General features: G+C 41.7%; 2 protein-coding genes across 2 annotated transcripts in view; both read left to right on the top strand.

The window, feature by feature from the left end:
- Positions 1 to 1887: 1887 nt before the first annotated feature.
- Positions 1888 to 9580, top strand: LOC106816715. The gene is made up of 2 exons (XM_014821334.1): positions 1888 to 1921; positions 6465 to 9580. Exon 2 carries the CDS (start codon positions 7045 to 7047, stop codon positions 7984 to 7986), a length of 942 nt encoding a protein of 313 aa, XP_014676820.1. The 5' UTR covers positions 1888 to 1921; positions 6465 to 7044; the 3' UTR covers positions 7987 to 9580.
- A 9760-nt stretch (positions 9581 to 19340) lies between these two features.
- LOC106816713 (alpha-sarcoglycan-like) overlaps positions 19341 to 22135 on the top strand; it is a 17184-nt gene continuing 14389 nt past the window's right edge. The window contains exons 1-2 of the mRNA XM_014821333.1: positions 19341 to 19442; positions 20194 to 20342. Of these exons, the coding sequence (XP_014676819.1) occupies positions 19343 to 19442; positions 20194 to 20342 (249 nt within the window). The 5' untranslated portion in view covers positions 19341 to 19342. The remainder of the gene's footprint in view (positions 19443 to 20193; positions 20343 to 22135) is intronic.

Genomic DNA, 22135 nt, shown 5'->3' with positions numbered 1-22135 from the left:
GAACTCGGGACTGTACTCAGGAGGAACCGACGTTCTATCCGCGAGACCGGTGAGAACTTCAATCTGACATCTCGTGTTAACCCCGAGTCGTTGGACACTGAGGTCCAATCAACAACCAAACACGCAGCTGACCGCACCGCCCCAAAAAACATGTTCGTTTCGACCAGAACCAGAGGCCGCGATGAAGTCATGGCGCAGTTTGTTCCAGAGAAAGAGGAATCGATGCATACAGAACTAAATCAGGTCGAACTGTAAAACCACCACAAGAAATTTGAGTTTGTGACATTGAAGCAAGTTGTGTTCATGTATTCAAGCAAGTCATGTAGACAATTTTGTGTAACTTTGTTCTGTTACTTAATTCCATTTGTTACTACGGACTGTAAACACAAACAATTCACACATGTATTTGTTGGTAAGAGTAGTGGCCATTTAGTATCTTGGATAGTGTGCGGTCAGACATCTGGTGCAAGCGGCACTAGGGCAGTACAATTTAGTTGTGTTACAATTTTACTGAAACAGTTATTCAGGTGTGTAGCATCTTCTCTCAGAGAAGGGTGTCATATATCATATGTTGCGCTGTTTTCTTACGCGTATGGATATGTGTGTGTCTGGCGGTAAAGGGTCGGCGCGTGGTTCTGCCGCGCCGTGCGTGAATAAGATAATGTGTTTACCTAATGTTCTTACGCCTTCTCGTGCTATGCATACTAAACATTACAATATATAGAGACATGTTACAAGTCTAATGGCGACCAAGCATACTGTAAGTTGCTACGCCAATCTCTCGCGTCATTTAGTTTTAATAAATGTAGGCTCTCTGATTAGACCCAGGCTCTCTGATTGTTACATGTCGTAGGAACTTCTCGCCAACGTAGTGTTAAGCGAGAAGAGGAACTTGTGGCCAAGACGAATGGAGAGATTGCATGACGCGCATGATGACTTAGACGGGGCTATTCGTATTCCAATGGATTTACTATGAGAGAAAATCGGGGACTTTCACTTCCATGGCGACTTATACAAATTGCGACGAGTTAGAATATGACGACTTATGAGAGTTTTACTGCATAATATAGCCATACTGCCAATGTCCACTTCCAATGAGGCTAAGCCTATTTTATTACTAGTACTACCTTAGTACAGTAGGCTGAGTAGCCTAGGCTGACAGTACTAGTACTAGTACTACTAGTAGTAGTACTAATAATATTTAATAATAAATGTAGGCACAATGTTCAAACTACGCAAGTATTAGTATCACTAATGCTATATAATAAGACGGACAAGCTAGATAACTAATTAGACTAAACAAGCGTAAATAAAGGAAACAAATAAGCGATTGAAATCGCAATCAAGCAGCTGAGCTATGGCGTCGCATCAATGCAAGGCATCAATGCACTCGCATCGAGTAATGTTTACGTTGTCACAGAAAATTGTCTGTGCGGAAATATTCGTGTGTGCGCCGAAATCCCTGTACAAAACTGACATGAGCCCTAAACATTCTTAGATCAATTGAAATGTTAAATAATTAAAAAAACAAACGAAACTTACCTGCAAAATTGGGGCCAATGCGCAGTGTCGCCTAGTTTGTCGTTGTAGCATCTCGGAAAACATTTCGGTTAACCGGAACACGGTATTACGCGTAACGCGAAAACGTTCGCGACACGTCGCCTCAGTGAGATCCGCCATGTACTCAGCAGTATCTTTTCTAATTAAATTAGGTTGTCGTGTGTAAATAACGTTTACTTGTGCTCTTCTGCGTCTTACTATCATCGCCATTTTGTCTTCCTCGAGTCAACTTACGAGAATTAGGAAAGTTACGGCAGAGGGTCTGGGCTCTCGTAATGTTATCGAGGATATTTGCGAGGATTTTTCGTTCTCGCAACATGTTACGATGTTTCTGTCAACGGTTTACGAGTGGAAGTTAATGGTAAGACTAATGTTGCGACTAATTTTGTTTCTGACAACGGCCCCATGGTTTTCACTTCAGATAAATACTAATATTTCAGTACAGAACAGTTACTGTTTTGACTCAGAAAAACTAAATATAGCCGAATATAGTCTCACCTGACAGTGGAAATATCACTGATTATACGAACATTCAAAACTACATGATTTTAGGCAGTTATAGCATAGAAAACTTGATTTGACCACATCATACCAGCAATAAATTTTATCGTATGCCGACTCTCAAAATCACAATGGCGTCTTCAAACAAGTGCACATAATTAAAACAAAGGGGCATCTATTTGAGTGTGATAAGCATTCTCGCTGGCCGTACGCCCAGGCCGTACGCCGTGAGGCGCAGCGTAGTGTGTATTTGTGAGTGGGTGAGCCGCGAGCTTGGCTAGCACAAATCAAACAACCATGAAAGCAGTAGGGCGTGTACTTTGGAGTTCAGAGAAGAAGAGAAGACGTTTTTGGTCCAAGCAGAGCTATGTGAGTCGGAAAGGGTTCCGAATGAGTTTTGGCGATCAGTTTCCTCGATGGGAAAAGCTCCGGGAGAAATTGAGTTTGAAGTCAGAAGATCTTTCCAAATTGCTATTGCCCTGGACACGTAAGAACTACTGTGCATCACGACTTAGAACCCACTTAATTAACAGTCTTTGATATTTGTGTAACTATTTCTTACTATTAGTCAATTACTGTAAACATATATAAAAAAGTAGCATAATGCTTCCGATGCATCTTCTTGTTCGATGAAATACAGCATTTCACAAACTCCTGCAAGACGTCCTGCTACTTATGCCGAAGTTTCTGTTGGCAACAAAACTTCAACAGCAACAGGTAGGTAGGCAGTATCAGTATAGGGGTTATTCCACGTTACGGGTGTACCATTTAATAAAGACTTTGTGAATGACATTTTTATTGATGGTTCCATATCTTGAGTTCCGACATCTATTCAACATTTTTTTTGTCATGGATGGATAGAGCATAAAAAACTAATCACTTCTGCTAAATTTTGTTGAGATAGCATTAAAAATAAAAGCAGGAGATGAAATATTAGTTTGGGCAATTTTGGTCACCCTGAATGGAATTGCCCATTTGGATCCTCCTGTTTATGAACCATTATCATTTCCAATTTATGGCTGTATAGGTCAAATAATTATTGCACTTACAATGGCAGCATGGTGTTGTGAAATAAAATAGATATATACATAGTTAAACATACTACAAGAGTTTGATTCCTTTCGAGTTTAATTTTGATTATTTGATTATTTTTAAACACTACAGTGACCAGAATGCAGACTGGACAATCTGGGGACATAAGGGGTCAGAAGAATAAAAATGTCTCTCAACAGCCTTCAAGGGTCAATGTTGATTTAGAAAGGAGCCCCTCCCCTCCAGAAGCTGTCTCTCAGCCACCATCACCTGTGGATGTTGATTTAGAAAGGAGCCCCACCCCTTCGGAAGCTGTCTCTCAGCCACCATCACCTGTGGATGTTGATTTAGAAAGGAGCCCCACCCCTTCGGAAGCTGTCTCTCAGCCACCATCACCTGTGGATGTTGATTTAGAAAGGAGCCCCACCCCTCCAGAAGCAACACTTAAATGAAAGTGTCAATGACACTGTAGCTCACCACAAAAAGGACACAAATGAGTGAGTAAGAAGAAGTCCGTTTTAATTGAGCAACCATCGACGAACATTATAGAAACGATTGCCATCTGTATATCACAATAATAATTTATAAACCAAAATGAATCACAATTTGTGACAGTAGATGGCGCTATACCTGCTTTGTAGCGATGGCGGTTGAAATAAATAGGTTATGCTGCGTTCCGACATGTTTTGTAAATCTTTACTCTAATATAGACGTTTTATCGGCAGGGTGGAGAGGAAATACAAATTTTGCATTAAAGATATTGTCAATGAAATCTTGTAAAACGAACCAGACGAGTGTGACACCACAGACTGTTTATGTCTATATAATATGCTATATAACTGCTAAACCCTACCTAATTTGCATAATTTTTTTTTTAAATATCAAAACCCCTAGCCCTTATTCATTCACATACCAAAAATGAGCAAAATCCGTTGAACCTGAACTGACTAATGGCAATTCCCATTTTTTGCCAAAAAATTGCCATGGCTCGAAAGTACGTCGCCTGGCGTGCTTCAAAATAGGACGTTTAATATGGAAGCATAGCAGTAACAACTATACCCAATTTCAAACATGTGGGTCCAACGGTTCCTGAGTTATCGGACGGACGGACGTACGACGGACGACGACCCATGGCAATAGCTCAGCTTGACAATGTCGAGGTGAGCTAAAAACGGGGCAAAGTTCAGTCAAGTCTAGCATCCTTTATGAAAACAAAGTCAAAGAAGAAGCAGGCACCACCAACACTACCTCCTGTAAAAACAACAAGAAGACCACTTGATGCTAACCACATTTCAATTACCTCGACCACTGAAGAGGAAGCATCTGCAGCATCCATCCCTGACACTATACCAGATATTCCTAACGAGCCAAACCAACCAAGAAATATTACATTTGAGCCCAGACTATATTGGAAAAAGAAGCGAAGATTTCAACCATCTTGGTTTGACACTTATCCTTGGTTGCACTATGTAGAACATAACAACTCAGTCTTATGCCATTTATGTGTTAGAGCTGAGAAAGAAAGAAAATTGTTTACAGCTCGAAACAAAGAGGCTGCTTTCTTCAAATATGGTTTCAGGAATTGGAAAAGGGGGCTGGATTGCTTTAAAAGCCACGAAAAATCCACTTGTCATCTAATAGCAGCGGACGCTGTCGTTATATTAACTAAAGTGTATAACAATATTGGAGAAATCATGTCGAAAACCCATCAAGAGGAAAAATTGGCGGCTCGCAAAAATGTTGCCAAGATTTTGCAAAATCTAAGTTTTCTAGGGCGACAGGGTTTATATGTAATTGAGTGGCAAAGCAGGCTACAACCCTTTTGCAGCTTTCCCACAATTCCAAGAAAGAGTTTTACTGTCGCCCTCAGGCTCATCCCAGTGGTGGTCACCCCCTACATATTCAATGAATGCGACTTAAACAATGCCCCACCCCCTGTACATCAATCAATGCCGCGCTGAAACCGCAAGCGTTTAATCGTTTGACCGCAAGCATTTGACTGCAAGCCGAGTCGGAAGCCTAGCCTTTAATCGACGTCATGACGTAGTTTCGACCAATATATTATATTGAAACAACGTTGAAACGACGTCGTGTGCCCACTGTGAAGCGAGTCACACGGTTTCAATATGGCATCGCCCTGCGGAGTCGTGGATATGGATGAAGTAGGAACGCTGTTAATTTTATTGATGCGGCGTCGGCGGCGAGCAATTAACCGTACAGTATGGTCGAGAAGTTGGATATTGAAGAGGCAAGGGCGGGGTGGGGCGGGGGGTCCTTATCTTTGAATTCTACAGGTGATACATCGTATAAACACGGATAGTCCGGCCATAATTCAATGAATTTCTCCACTAGCTAAACTTCTCCAACCATCCCGCAGGGTGCTGCCATGTTTAGATCACGTGACTCGCTTGACCTCCTGCTATTGGTCGGTTACATAGAGATGGTGTGGAACTTTACACAGCCACTCGGCAGACGCTGCGCATTTTGCATGCGCCCACGCCATGGCGCAGCGCGTTCTACAGCGTGTGCGGTGGGCTTTATGTCATTTTGGCAGATCAAAAAAATATCTTTTCTTATTTGTGCAATATATATGATTGTGACAACCTACTACTACACATGTTTTCGGCATATATGCAAGGAAATTAATATGCTTTTAGTTTGGAAATGGGGTATTGCGTGTGTAAGCTCACGGAGACACGCTGTTGTTTTCACCGGCACAGCTGGTTGCTAGGTTAAAAAGTCCCGGATGTGGCAAAGTTCCCGTATGTCCGCCCGCACCTATATGGCAAACGCAGTTTAGCCTATATACAATATGTAACCAAACACAGGATAGGGTTACAACGTGAGCGTATCCTTTTGTGTGATGGAACCCCTGAGTGAATCACTCAGGGCGGTTTGCTGGTGCGTTTTCAGAGACTATAACTTCCAAACTGGGTTTATTCTGAACACGAACCTTTCTCCGCTATCCTGGAACTGTTCGGCTAACTTCGTCATGACGTCACGACTGACAGAAGACATCCAATGATACATTCGATCTTGGAGTCAAAGTTAGCCGAACGCTATGCGCATTGGGAATGCGTACGTCACAGGTCTACAGAAATGGCGCTGGAAGAATCGCCGCTCGTCGCTTCGAATTTTTGTAACACGTTATATTAGTGTGGAGGTTTCGGGGGTGTGTAACTCACAGGAGCAGTAGACTAGATCAGGAGGGATAGATTGAACTCACAGTATAGATAGAATAACCATATATTGACTAAAGAGAGGACAAAATATAGACAGCACATAGATAATCGATCAACACCTAGCGCAGCCATCTTGGATCTTGCTATCACACAACACTGCCCATTTATCACAGTTCATTTCCCTTCCAGATATGATCTTGCAAGCCACAGCACTGTGCCCGGATGGAACACTCATACCATCAAAAAGCTTGGTACGACTGCAATTTGCTCCCAGAAACCCCTACACACATGCGGCATTGAATTTCACTTCAAAGATCGATGTACAGTACAAGATACAAAGGAGACAACTACGATCAGCCCACCAGGATGAGCATTTCTGTCAGGCCCAGCTAAAATATCTGAAGGAAATGGCAATTCGCCTAAAGGGAAAACTTGCTTTATTGTTTTGCGACGATAAAGCAAAGGTTCCCTCCCTTTGGGGAACCAGGATTGGCTGTGTCAACCGGAGTGAGGGGTAAAGCCAGCATCGCTTCCACATCAACTACTCTAACTGCAATGGATCATGACATGACCAAGGGGTCATTGACCCCATCAGTGACTCTGAACTGTACCATTCCTGAAAGCGTTGATAAGTCATTCGTGCGGGGTGTGGTGACGACCATTGTCAATGACAGCGTGTTTCAGGCTTCGTCACCATTTAGACACGCTGCTTCACAGATCAAAATTCTTCAGAAGGCAGACGCCCCCAAAATTCTGATGAAATTCACAGATGGCGGAACCGACCAAAGAAACAACTTGGAGTGTGAAGTGCGCACAAATGTGTCTGTTTAAAGAGTTGGACCTGGACCTTCTGGTCCTGGCCAGATGTGCGCCGGGTCAAAGCTGGACTAACCCAGCAGAGCGTGTTATAAGTATCCTGAAATTGGGGCTTCAAAATGTGTCTTTAGAACGTCAACCAGCCAGCAAAGAAGTTGAGGCCAAGCTGAAGTCCTGCAATTCCACGAATGGCATTCGGCAGGTAGCTGAAGGAAAAGACGACATCAAAGCGGGATGGGCAGAGTCAATCGAGCCAGTACAGTCAGTTGTTCGCAACAGGTTCAGTCGTCTGAAGTTGAAGGACGATCCTTTCCAAGTAATGGATCTGGTTTCAGATCTTGAAATAGATGTCTTGAAACGCCATCTTCGTGAACTCTTTCCAGACCTAAACGTAGACCGACTGCAGAAAACACATACACAGAAGATCAAATCTTACAATGAGTGGCTGACCGCACACTGCCGTTCTCGCCACTACAGTTTCCAAATAAGGAAATGTGGCGACAGAAACTGCTGTTTGGCACCTCAATCTCCACCGGAGGATCTTCAGTGGCTCCCCGATCCAGTTCTTGATCCTGACGACAGACTACACTACAAGCGGTACGACACCGAAAAAGACACAGAAACTACAGAAGAAGACCGGCCATCACTGAAAATACCTGCGAAGGGCAAAAAAGCACAAAGAGCTCCTACAGTGGTGCCTGCTCCAGAAGTGCCTGAAAGAGACACTGCACATGTTCCGGAAGGGACAAGTACCATTGAAGAGACAGTACCGGATTCTACGTCGCGAATTATTGAAGCTCCATTTATGTCCTCTGACAAGTGCTCTGTGCAGACAGCGCGGCTCCTTGTGAGCTGCGTTGAATGTGAGAAACCAAGTGATATATTGCAAGAATAGTCTTTTATACAGACAGAGAGTCTCACTCGTTACCAGCATGAGTCAGTTTGACTACACATGTGGTGCTGCTCTCCTGCCACCAACAAACTCCCTCTTTCAGAAAGTGATGACTAGAGGATCACTTGCATGTGCATCGCCACTTGAGATACCCTATTATGGCAGTGGGCTCAGTCAAGCAGACATGTGCTGCCACTGTGGTGTTCTGGAAGGAATCGTGGACCAAGATCTGAGGTGGAAATATAAGACTGTATTGCCAACTTGTGAAAGCTGTCGACACGAGGGGAAAAATGTCATTGTACAGCGACCATATGGCAAATAGAGCTGCAATGTCAAATTCATGTAGATGAAATCCATGTCCCATGGTGTTATCTTGTGTGGACATGTGGCACAAAGCAGTGGGTTGACGGTGATATCTGTCCACAATAGAAACCGTCTGGATACGAGGGTTTTATCTCTTGTGCATCTCCGAGGGAGAAAACTCAGGGATATATTGCAATTTCATACAGGGTGTATGTACTATACGATTTTGTGAGTTTGCATAGACAGTTGAGGCCAACAATAAGAACAAGAGTTGAATGCAGTAGCTGCATAGTTCAGACTTTCAGAGTTTCAGACTTTACTTCAAATATGATGTGGTAATATATAAATATTCAAGTTACAAAGCCTACAGTAATTGTGAATTTTACGAAGGTGTGTATGTATTAATTTTAATATACGTGTTTGCAAGTTTACAGAGACAGTTGAGACAAACTGTATTTCAATGTCAGGATTGATCCAACTTGATTTCATAGAGACACCAAGTATATATTGACATTTGATATATATACAGAAGTTTTCAGAGACAGTTGATACTATCAGTAAGAGTTGAAAACAGCAGCTACATGGTTCAGACATTATTCTATAAACATCAATTCTGATGTGGTTTTTCAAGTTTATAATATGAAGCCCACAGTATTTGTGTAGGAGTTTATATCATATTTGTTGCAATATCAAGATCACCTAGCCTTGAGGAGTGGGATAGAGACTTTTCAAGAATTACAGTACTTCTATAAATATAGTTTCATGTAGATGTTTGGCATATGCCTGTATGTGTGATTGTGCGTGTATGTGTGTACGTGCGTGTTTGCATGCGAGTTTATGTGTGTGTACGTGCATCTTTTGTTAGTATAAATATATAATCTGGTCACTTTCTATAATCTAGTCATTCTGCTTATGTCGATGCTTTATTAAATATGTGCCGTACATGTGTGTGTGTGCATATGTGAACAGTAAATAAGAGTGTGTATACAGAAAGTAGGTGCGCGTGTGGGCAAGTGTGTGAGAGTGCGTGTGTATTTGTGAAATGGATTTATGCGAGAGCATCAGTAGTTGTCTTTATTTTAATAGCTGCAGTACTATTCATGTCACATTGCACTGACAGATGTTGTTTGTTTAATACCTAAAATGTATGTAACCGCGGGTGGCCATCACAATCAGAATCATTTAATAGCTCGGTCGCCCGGTCATAGTTCGGGAGAGTAAGCTCTCCCCATGTGATTTTGTATGGCTCATAGAGGGTCCATGATTGTAAATAAAGATTCTTCTTCTTCTTCTATTCTGTTGCTGTCAGATCAAATATATACTGTGAACACATCAATGTTGAATTGTACAAACAAAGACAGCACTAGAGTCAGAGAATTGGCTAGTGCATCATATTACAGCAACTAGGTAGATTCATTATTACTTGGGTCACACTGAGTGTGTGTTCATCGAGTATTTCTATAGTTGCTTGTTCACACAACTATAAAATCTGTTCTCTATACTCGAGTGTTTTTGGCGATTTGGTGAGATATCCCTTGTCGTGGTCTACAAGAGATATAATCTATTGTACACACTTTGCCAAACATCGGGGTGGTGCTACAAGAGAATTGAACACAACACAACAAATAACTACATATATTTTCAGTCTTTAATGCATAATATATAAACGTACATAATACTATGTTTTAAATACTTACTTGTCTGTGCGTGATAGATGCCACTGGCTAGCTCAAAGCATGACAATCTCAACCTGAGTCTTTATATTACCTCTGTTTAGTCAAGCCATGCGCCATTTATGGTAATTGGCGACATCTGTCTGTAAGTTTCTAATACCAATTACAAAAAAAAAGATTTGGAAAAAAAAAGTTAAAGCCTACCTACCCTACCTATTTTTATTCAGCATGAAATAGGAAACCCAGGTTTTTTTTTGCCTAACTTGTAGGGTTGAGTCTAGGGTTGAGATAGTGTCATTAGACATGAGAATATGGCCCACAGTATGCCTCAGATTGCAGAAAAATGGCTTAAATATTTCAAAATTTTCTTGTGGGGGATGGCCCCAGACCCCCCTAGCACTGGCATGCCTACGGCACACGGGCCTGCTTGCGGTAGCCAAGGTTAATTTCGCCACCTTGTCCATCAATTTCATTCCACATTTGGAGTTCACAGGGTTGGAGACCCTGGTGAAGGGCACAAAAAGTGTTTTGGTAAGAAAAGGGCAGAATCTGCAGTTCCAGGTACAAATCCGGCAGAAAAAGCTTTAAAGAGTTTGAATGACAGAGTTTGGGAAATTACAAAAACTGTTCAGAATCTCTCTCCATTGCGAAAAAAGGTAAAGCATTCACTGACTATACCTGGATATGTGACCTAGAAGAGGCTAACGGAATGGATCTGGGTGAAACGTACCGACATGACAGGGCTGCACGGAAATTTGTTACCTACATTGCTGAGAATGAACGCATTAATATGTCAAAAGAACTGAATGCAACACCATTTTATAGCGCGATGTCCGACGGATCCACTGATTCGTCAGTAACAGAAGCCGAGATCATGTATGTCAGATACTGTAACCAGGGAAAAGTCAACACCAAGTATTTGGCTTTCCAAAACATTGCAAAAGCGAATGCAGGAAATATTATGCAACTAATCAAACGGACTCTAAAGGAGTATGGGGGCATTTCGGACCCGAATCTGTATGCCAATTGGCGTGAGACTTAAAAAAAGCAACCATTGCTGACATCAGTTCATTGCATGGCACATCGTCTTGAACTTTCATTTAAAGAGAGAGTTTACTCTAGGTTCTAGGGTTATTTTCAGCTAATTTAGGTTATAATTACGCTACATAAAAAGTTTCATGGTTCAATCACCATTAGAAAAAAATTTTTTTAATGTTTTAAAACTAACGACTACAGTTTGATTACAACGACGGTGGCGCCACTTAAAGCGCACGATTCTGATAAGTGCGCAAAACTTTCCAGCCAAGGGCCACAGACGCGTGGTGTTTCTATTTATTCATTTAAAAGCAAAAAGGATTGTAATATCTTATAAACGACATATAGTTTCAGTTATAATATGAATAAATTTGCCCTAAATGAATATCGGTCGGTTAAATAGCATTTAGGTATAAAATATAATTGCACTTTTGTGATTAGCCCTCGGTCTGTAACGTGCAAAATAAATTGTAAAATATGCAACTTTTTTCGAGTGGCAGCACCGTCGCGGTGTCATGGCGCCGTTCAAATTCGTAGCGTTGATGTGTAATTAATTATAACAATTAAATTAGGTATCTGTAACAAATACGTGTGGGTATAGACGATTTGTTATACAGTAAGTACAGTTGTATGCAGTAAAATCCTAGAGGCTACTGTCCCTTTAAGGATGTATTGAAAAGCTGCAACTCTAAACTCAAATTACCAAGCTCCGTAGAGAGTTTGTATTTCTTCTAACAAGACAGTGCGCTTAACAGGAGTATGTTGAAGGTTGCTGCTGAAGCCCTGCATGTCACTGGACGATCTGCAGCGGATTAATGTCCGCGCGAAGCGCTCAAAACGCCACGTAGTGGCGCACTTACTCAACATCGCTGGCCTTTTACCCAACGCAGAGTATCGCCGGTCCTTTCAGGAGAGCAGGAAGCCGGCTTTTCGCTCTGATCGGCAGTTCTGCGCCATTCCACGACGGATCGCACTAACCAGTTAGGTAGAGCCTGCGCTAGAAAAGCTGCCAATTCTTTGTTCGCGTTACTAGGCGCGCTTTTTTGCTGTAATAACGGAGTTTTTTTGTCACTTGTAACAATAGCTAATGAATAGCGTTGACTTGCTGAGCTTAGACGATAACGATATAGGGGGGCAACGAGGCGGTAAGGATAGCGTTGGCTTAGGGCATTTTCGGGGTTCGCGTGTGCTCGGCGGTCTAAACTTAGACTGCCTCCCCGGTTGACAGTTCAACACGCCTACACTAACTAAGCGCAAAGTAAATGTTACGGAAATGAGATTGCCGCACTCGTAGAGGCTGGGTGAGATGGGCATCTATGATGGAGTTTTCATAAAGCGTGTGTAGTCTTAGTAAGGGTGTTGTAATATGGAAGAGCGAAGTGCGAAGAGAAACTGAGATGGAAACTAGCCTGTTTGTTACAGAGCGATGAATCAATGTTGCGGTTAGTGTAAGATTACATTATAGTGTTGTTGTTGACTTGAGTGGATAATTGGAGCAAAGCTCACAAATGGTTTTAATTCATGTTGTTTTTCAGACGTTAGCTGCGTTAACTAGTAACTTGTAAATAATAGTTATATGGAAGATTCGGTGATAATTGCCGGTTGTTCGGGCCTACTTGACGTCTGGCAGTCTGGTTGACGGAGGATTTCGGCGGGTACGTTTCTTCCGTATTCATTGGTTTGTCTGTCGTCATTTTGGTCGATTTGGCATGTCGTGGGCCAATGTGTAACAATGGACACCGATCGTGCAGGTAAAGCCACATGGATAATATGATATATTTCGGATGTATTACTATTTGTAACTGTTCATTGCATTTTACGCTGACCATCAACAATGTTCTTCTGACAATTGTTGAGCATGTGTTAATTATGCCAATTATTATTATAGTTGTAAACTCACTTAACTTAGTAACTGTCATCGTGTCAGGGCCTATTTGTGAACACAACAGTTACGCGAAATTGGTACCATTAAACGATACATTCCCTAAACTATCATTTGGAAATTGTGTAATTTCCACTGTAATGCTATCGGTGGCAATCAATTGTAACACGTAACAACTATACATTCTTACTCCGACCATTATAAATGCCTTTCTTCGTATTTTGCTCAGTTACTTCATTCGGGAAATTGATACCATAATCCATAGGATGCATACGAATTGCATGACTCAGATGTTTGAAAGCTGTCAATTACTTATGCGACATCGCGGAAGAAATAAATTATTTTGATGGTGTATTAATTATTAGTTAACTGGCAATTGTGAAAATTGGTAATTCCTAGGCCCCATGATATAGAATTGAAATTATATTTGATTGGAATGACGTTGACAAAAATTAGTAACCTATTTTAGCAAGATACTATTGTTAATTGTGTCATTTAACATTTGTTTGTGCACAACCTATGAAATCGTTGTCGCCGTCCAGTTAGCTGCTGGTCTTAGTGCTTTGGAACCAGAAGTATATATTAGGCCTACCTACACACTGCGTACATAATAGCCAAGTTACTGGTAACTTCACTGATCTGTGCGTTACTGCTATATTACAAGTTTTTGTGGAAGATGCAAGTTTGGGCACAACAGTTGCTTCTCTCACCTCTGTCGAATCGGTTAAAACGACTGGGCATCACGAACGTGATGATTCATGGAGAAATGATGATGATGAAGGCTAAACATGATTTCCCATTCTCATGCGTTGCCTAATTGTAGTACTAGTCACCGCTTTTTGTTAATGCTACACCACTCTATATATGTTGGTTTCATGGAATACTTGGAGTTAAATGCCATCCTGCACATGCTACTTTGTGAAGCTTGGACGCATGAAAAGTATGTAAACTTTGGCCGAAAAATATTGTTTTGTTCTACACTTTCAGTGTCGCAGTACAAAATTGCAGGGCCAACGCTATTAATCTGTCACTACGAGCGTACCTCAAGTTTTTCATGTCGTACTGACCATCACCCTGGTTGGGAAGTGCATAGAATTGCGTGTGTTTATGCGCGTCTTCTTACTGGACGTTCCGCAGCAATAATCGCGCGAACGCTTCTCGCGCACTTGTGGCGCCATTTCATTATCTAACTCGCTGCTCCCCATTTAGAAACATTTCCATGGTTATGATAAAAAATCGGGGTGGGTTATCGGTCAATCAGGAGTCGGTGGGGCGCTGTGCACAGAGGCCTTGGGATTAATGGACGGGGTAGCGGAATAACTCAAATGGTCGATAATTGGGAGCTTTTTTTGGTTGGCGGTTAGTTGTTGTTGGAGAAAAGGGATTCTCGAATTCTTTAATTACACGCCCGTTGAATTTATTCTGCGTTACGATCGCTCCATAGATGGGGCGACGAGTCTCTCTTCGAGGAGGATGTTCGCAGGAACTTTGCACAGAAACAACGGCAATTAGGCTTTAGACTGCCGCCGTGGAGAGTTTTGAACGCTCTGGTTACCTTAACTTTTAGATGTTAGCGAGAGATACTTGGCGTAGATGAACGTCGGCGTACCAGTCAATCTGCGACACGGCAGGGGCGAATCGTCACGTCCGCGTTTTTATTATCGTAGCCATCCTATCCTTCTCCTTATGAACCTGTTGACCCCGCGCTCGCATCATCTCTGCAGACTCTTAGCCCGTTTGCGCGTATTTTGCGATATTACGCCACGGTGGGCAGGAAGATCAGCCGCACGTACAGCACACACTGATCATCAGTTCGTTTAGACTGAGCGACTAGCGCACTAGAGACCGTGCTACAAGATTGGCGGTGCCGCAAAAGATGCGTTGTTACCCGACCGCGCACTCTACTACTCATACTCGTAAGTAGCTGAGTACTACTAGATTACCAGCACTTACTAGTACCTAGTACTAGTAACTACCTAGGACGCAGGAGCTAATAGTAATAGTAATAATGACTAACTCTCGTTACGTAGTATGTAACTAACTCTACTATTAATGACGACACCTAGCTCTAGTATATAGCCGGCCTTAACATTAAACTGGCGCTGCGGTTATCTGGGCGTTCGAGCGTTCGTCTGCAGCGAGCAGTTAATGTAAGCGGCTTAGTACTAGCCTATGACGACCGCTAACCATAACCTAACCTATTCATATTGATGATAATATTATATTAGCATTGGATATACCTAGATTTATATTATATTTAGATTGTACTATTACAATGACATTGGTTTTATGGCCATGCCCATACCATGGGGGCCCATATAAGTATTGGGAGCCAGGCTTCCTCTACTCCTTGAACACTAGTACTACTTAGACTACTATACGACTAGCACACGAAACGCTCTTTGCGAGGGTCTAGAATTACCCCTGGGCATATACTACACCACAGCACTTTGGAAGCGTTCAATAACAAATAATAATTGCTAACAAATACGAAATCTATCTCTTACTACGAAATTGTTCATGTTTTCTAGTATAGCCTACTCTCTTTCAGAAGGTTGCGAGTGCAACAAGGCTATATATACTAGGACTCGCTCCCACTCGATTAGCCATTGAGTGACTAAAGCATAAGGCGAGAGCGTGCTGAGCGAGATGAGTGCCAGTCTATTGGGCTATAGGCGGCGGGCAGGCGGCGCACAGCTCTGTTCACCTCGGAGCGAGCCTCGCCCATTGGAACGTGCAAAACGACCCCCCCCCCAACCCCCCCCCCCCCCCCCTCTTGCAGCGTTGGGGCGGAAGGCGCCGGTAGGTGTTTCGTGATTGTGACAGCCGTTTTGCATTTACTGGCAAGGTCGGCGACATGTAGAATTTCGACAGTGCTTCGTGAATTTCGCGTCACACCAGCCTCGCGTTACGAAAACAAGATTACTCGCGTTACAGTTTTTATAGCAAGTCAACACTGTTGACGCTGCCCAAATGTCTACCCTCTGCTGTCCGCGCACTAAATTGCGCACTTCGTTCGCTGGCAGCTATGGATCGTCGCGCCGCCAATTCATTCGGCGCACGGATCCATCAGCTGCAGCGCTGCACTGTCGCTAGGAGTATCCGGTCGGTGCGCCTGCCGCGGGAATCTGCCTGCGGAAAGTCTGCGCTTCAGCGCAACTTGGGATCACTCTACTCGGCAACGCCTTCTCTAGTATCCGTCTCATCTGGACCCAAACTCCGTGTGTGCGTACATGATGGATTTCCCCATACCCATCATGCATACAAACCATGTGGAAGATTTACCCTTCTTACTACAGCCTTGGGTGAGCTCTTCAAGTGAATACCCATTCAGCGGATCAGTCAGCTAAGGCCAAGGTTCTTCACCTGTTTAATAGCCCCACGTTTCATCAAAAATACTGCAATAGGTGACTGATAATCCTGACCCATCTCAAGAAGGACATCACTCCAGTTCAGAATGACTGACTTTAACATTCTGATGTCAACGGGTTTCCTGGAGATGACGATCGCTACCTTAAAAAACTAAAAAGATAGCTGGTCCAAAGTTGACAGAACTGTTGCAAAACGGTGATTTCCAAGGGATTGACTTCAAGTTACAGACAACACTACTGTAGAACGATTTGGCCCATCGTTGATCAGCTGGTTGCAGCACTGGTTCATACGATTTAGTTTCAAGTGCTGGTGAATGAACACTTCAATTGGACCGGCTTCGTCAACTCTTGAAGACTTGGCCATCTCGATGATTGGAGAGATTTTGCTGATGAAGATATAACATAATTACTACGCCACTACAGAGAGAGGTTACAAAATGCAGCTAGTCCAGATGTGAGAGTTGTGGTCTGAAGCCGCTCTGCGTAGAATGGAATGCATTGAAAGCGAGGATTTATGGCAAATATGGTGGAAAAGCGCTATCAAAAGTGCTTTCGGTGGCAAAAGATCACTGTGGCACGTTGCTCGTAAACTTTCTTCTTCTCGTGGACTTAGTTTTGAGCATTCCTGCACATTCGTCTGAATGTGAAAGAAGATTTTACTTTGTGAAAATAGCAAAAACCGATTGGAGAAGCCCGCCTTACAGATACGTGCGTGACGATATTAATTTGTATAAGATTAGGACAGTTCAGAAATTATAAGACTACAACCTGACCCAGCAATACATCTGTGGAATAGTTCAACAGTTTGTACTCGCAACAAGTCAAAATGTCTGGAAAAAACGTGCATTAGAAGAAGACCAGAATGTTGAATACTGTAGATTCTGATGACTCGTCTCAGAATCTGACTCCAATGCCAGTAGTGCAGATTGTGGCTATGATGGCTATTAGCTGTAAAGCTCTGCCGCAGGAGGAGCGCAGGAGGAGCTCGCCGCGGCAAGAGCGCCACAGGAGCCGCAGCAGCGAGCTCCTCCCTGCGGCGGAGCGGAGGGCTATAGTTTCTTAGAGCTACTGTAGAGATCTACATTTCTATTTGACTCTGCGCATCAATAAACTGGTAATATAATATATATTATATAATAACTAATAATAAAGTTTTCAATTTTTATTATATTTAATGCTGATACATTTGTCCTGTGTAGATTTAATATGTTATGCATAGTTGGTTCTATCATTAGTCAGAGAGTCAATGCTGCTGCCTATGTATTATTTTCATGTGACTTGAGGACAAATACTATTTTGTGATAGAGCTAGCAACAGCGATTGCAAACTGCTGCAGACTCTGTGCCTGTTTGTACTGCACCATTCCATAACATGGTCATCCGCTGTTCTATTTGACTGCGTTCATAAGCTTGTCTGAGCATATCTGTGAATCTGTTTTCATGTTTTTATATAATAATTACATTACATATTAATAATTTTCAAATGCTATTATTGCATATTTCAAGATTTTGGATACCAACATTGTTGAAATTACTATCCAAAAAATCCAGGATACCAGATCTTTGGGGGGGATACCACATTTCAATACCTGGGGCCGGTTTCACGAAGCGTACTTAAGTATTTAATCATGATTAACTTCTCTTACTTAAGTTGAAGTGACTGTTTCACGAAGCATAATTAAAGTTAATCATGATTAAGTTAATCACAATATTTAATTCTACTCAGGAGCATGATTACATCCACTAATCATGATTAGTTGCTATGCTAAAAAACAACATAGAGGCCGCAATTATTTACGAGCGTATGAATGAGAGAAATATGAGGCAATATAGACATCGATACGATTTTATAAATACATTGAATGACGAGGAGTTAAGGCAGAGGTACCGCTTCGGGAAGAGAAGAATATCATTTCTTCATGATATAGTGAAAGACAATTTACAGAGGCCGACGAAACGTTCATGCGCGATTCCGGCGATTGTACAACTTCTGATAGCTCTACGTTTTTACGCGACTGGAGCGTTCATGAACGAAATTGGGGACACTTTAAAAGTTTCGAAAGCAACCGTATCGAGAATTATAAAGGATGTCACAGAATCTCTGTACGGGAAAAGAAACATATTCATCAAGTGGCCTGCTAGTGATAGCAAAATTGCAAAGCAGAAGGAAGGCTTCCATAAACACGCTGGATTTCCCGGGGTGGTAGGGGCTATTGACAGGAAAAACACGTCAGAATTCAGCGCCCCGTCAATGACGAACCTGCCTACATTAATCTGAAGCGTTACCCGTCCATTAATGTACAAGCAATTACTGATAGTACAGGTGAGTTTGTTGGACCCTAGTCTAGTTAACATGTCCCCCTGCATGTCTAAAATACAATAATCATACCATACAATGGGTCATGTTGACCTACCTTCTTCATTCCGTCACTGGAGTATAATAAATCCAATCACTCCTAAGTCTAATCCATATAGGCTATATATACTGTATGTAATCCAAACATTCTTTCATTAAATGAAAAAGTAGCACAAAAGTATTATCCTAGTTTTTGGTGAATAAAGTATTATTATCCTTTGAATAAAATTGTGATTGAACCTATTCGATTTGAGGGCTGGTGCCATCACCGAAGTAACGCGTTGTACAGGCATGCAGAGACAATAGCTGTAGCAGCGCGTGTCGTGACTGTAGACTGTAGTCTAGAGTCTAGACTAGTTATTATTATATTTCCAGTAACTGGTTCATTCCATTTCAAAATAGGTAAGGGTGCTATGCACATAAAATGTAGCGACCGACTTAATTAAGAGATTACTATATTACTATTTACTATATTAGATGAACCTAAAATAGTTGTGTTATGGGCAGGGAAACACCATTGTCACGTGGTATATAGCAGCTACGTGGAATAAGCGTATCCTCTCAATCTTACACGTTACACATCGGGAGCTCCGCTTTTAGGCAGTGCATAAATCTGAATATTATAAAAACGTTATTTGTGGTGGACTACAGTGTCATTGACACTTTCATTATATCTCACAGATGGTTTCAGTATTTGTATTTTATTCTTGTGTTGCTTTTACTCTACTCTAGGTGTGCTAATGTTGCACAGGTCACCAGATGGAGCGCGCAACGTCGAAGAGGCAACCTCAAAGCAGCTATTCGTTTACAAAGTTGAAAAAACACGTTTCGCATCAGCAGGTATGAATTTTTAATTATCATACATGTAGTAATTAAAGAATACTTTTAATCTAAAATTGACGACTGTAATAGTAGATTAGATTAAATGCACAAGGCATATGCCTAGATATTCCTCTTATCAGACTGGCAGTTTTGAACTATTCCAATGAATTATTAATAGATTGACGCTGTTATAAATACTGAGTAATACTGTAGGTATGAACAGCTGCATTAACAATGGTGATTCAATACAATTTTCACTCATAATTACTTTTTATCTAGTTTCTATAATATGCTATAAAAATAGCCCATGTTACGAAACTAATGCATTTAATAAAAAACATTTGAGAGGGGAAATGCCGTAATGTGAATAATATTGTGCAAATGACTTCCATTTCATAATTGGAAGTGTGTTAATAAAAAAGGCGTTTAGGTCCAAAGTAGGCAATCTCCCAATCTGTCCTAATTTTGCAGAATTATATATGCAAATAAACATTGGCCAACATATATTGACTATTTGGTGTAACATAGGAAAAGGATTTAGAATAAGAATTAGTAGTAGTACCCTATACCTATCATACACTGGTTGCAGAGCGCTGATTGTGAAAGCAAAATTATGAGTGCTAGTATTAACATTGTCAAACATACATATTATCTAACAATATTTTATCTGTTTGTGCAGGTAAAATTCAGTATCTATAACTGTAAAAGAATTGTAACCAATATGATAGTTTGTTGAAATATATTAAGGCACTGGAAAATTCTTTTTTAGATGATCACGTGATGTTTCGAGCAGCATTGAAGGATTATCCCATGCTCCCACTCTGGCTCAAACTACACCAAACTAATCACTCATCCGATGCCTTTCTATATGGCATACCAGGTTCTGGTGATGCCAGTCAAGATGTGCTAGTCATTGAGGTATTATAGTTTATTTTCTTTGTTAGCTCATCTGACAGAGTCAGATGTAGCTTGTAGAATCGCATGAGCTTGCGTCCGTCCTGCTACTGTCCCTTTAAGGATGTATTGAAAAGCTGCAACTCTAAACTCAAAATTACCAAGCTGCTAGAGAGTTTGTATTTCTTCTACCAAGACAGTGCGCTTAACAGGAGTATGTTGAAGGTTGCTGCTGAAGCCCTGCATGTCACTGGATTCCCAACTCGTGTGTGCGGTACATGATGGATTCCCCATACCCATCATGCAATACAAACCATGTGGAAGATTTACCCTGCTCTACTACAGCACTTGGGTGAGCTTCAAGTGAATACCCATTCAGCGGATCAGTCAGCTAAGGCCAAGGGTTCCTTCACCTGTTTAATAGCCCCACGTTCATCAAAAATACTGCAATGGTGACTGATATCCTGACCCATCTCAAGAAGACATCACTCCAGTTTCAGATGACTGACTTTAACATTTCTGATGTCAACGGGTTCCTGGAGATGACGATCGCTAGCCTTAAAAAACTAAAAGAGATAGCTGGTCCAAAGTTGACAGAACTGTTGCAAAACGGTGATTTCCAAGGGATTGACCTTCAAGTTACAGACAACACTACTGTAGAACGATTTGGCCCCATCGTTGATCAGCTGGTTGCAGCACTGGTCATACGATTTAGTTCAAGTGTGGTGAATGAACACTTCAATTGGACCGGCTTCGTCAATCTGAAGACTTGGCCATCTCATGATTGGAGAGATTTTGCTGATGAAGATATAACATAATTACTACGCCACTACAGAGAGAGGTTACAAAATGCAGCTAGTCCAGATGTTGAGGATGTTGTGTCTGAAGCGCTGGTAGAATGGAATGCATTGAAAGCGAGGATTTATGGCAAATATGGTGGAAAAGCGCTATCAAAAGTGCTTTCGTGGCAAAAGATCACGTTGGCCACGTTGCTCGTAACTTTCTTCTTCTCGTGGACTTAGTTTTGAGCATTCCTGCACATTCGTCTGAATGTGAAAGAAGATTTTACTTTGTGAAAATAGCAAAAACCGATTGGAGAAGCCGCCTTACAGATACTGCCGTGACTGATTTAATTTGTATAAGATTAGACAGTTCAGAAATTAAAGACTACAACCCTGACCCAGCAATACATCTGTGGAATAGTTCAACAGTTCGTACTCGGCAACCAAGTCAAAATGTCTGGAAAAAACGTGCATTAGAAGAAGACCAGAATGTTGAATATGTAGATTCTGATGACTCAGTCTCAGAATCTGACTCCAATGCCAGTAGTGCAGATTGTGGTATTGATGGCTATTAGCTGTAAAGCTCTGCCGCAGGAGGAGCGCAGGAGGAGCTCCGCCCGCGCAGGAGCGCCACAGGAGCCGCAGCAGGAGCTCCTCCCTGCGGCGGAGCGGAGGGCTATAGTTCTAGAGCTACTGTAGAGATCTACATTTCTATTTGACTCTGCATCAATAAACTGGTAATATAATAATATTATATAATAACTAATAATAAAGTTTTCATATTTTTTATATATTAATGCTGATACATTTGTCCTGTGTGATTTAATATGTTATGATAGTTGTGTTATCATAGTCAGAGAGTCAATGCTGCTGCCTATGTATTATTTTCATGTGACTTGAGGACAAATACTATTTTGTGATAGAGCTAGCAACAGCGATTGCAAACTGCTGCAGACTCTGTGCCTGTTTGTACTGCACCATTCCATAACATGGTCATCCGCTGTTCTATTTGACTGCGTTCATAAGCTTGTCTGA

The sequence above is a fragment of the Priapulus caudatus genome, unplaced genomic scaffold, assembly GCF_000485595.1.
Source record: "Priapulus caudatus unplaced genomic scaffold, Priapulus_caudatus-5.0.1 Scaffold1461, whole genome shotgun sequence".
Lineage (NCBI taxonomy): Eukaryota > Metazoa > Priapulida > Priapulimorpha > Priapulimorphida > Priapulidae > Priapulus > Priapulus caudatus.
The sequence above is the reverse complement of the archived record's forward strand: the minus strand, read 5'-3'. Positions and strand labels throughout refer to the sequence as shown.

Coding starts and splice junctions, on each gene's coding strand:
- LOC106816715 (XM_014821334.1), top strand. CDS start 7,045: ATGGCGGAACCGACCAAAGAAACAACTTGGAGTGTGAAGTGCGCACAA.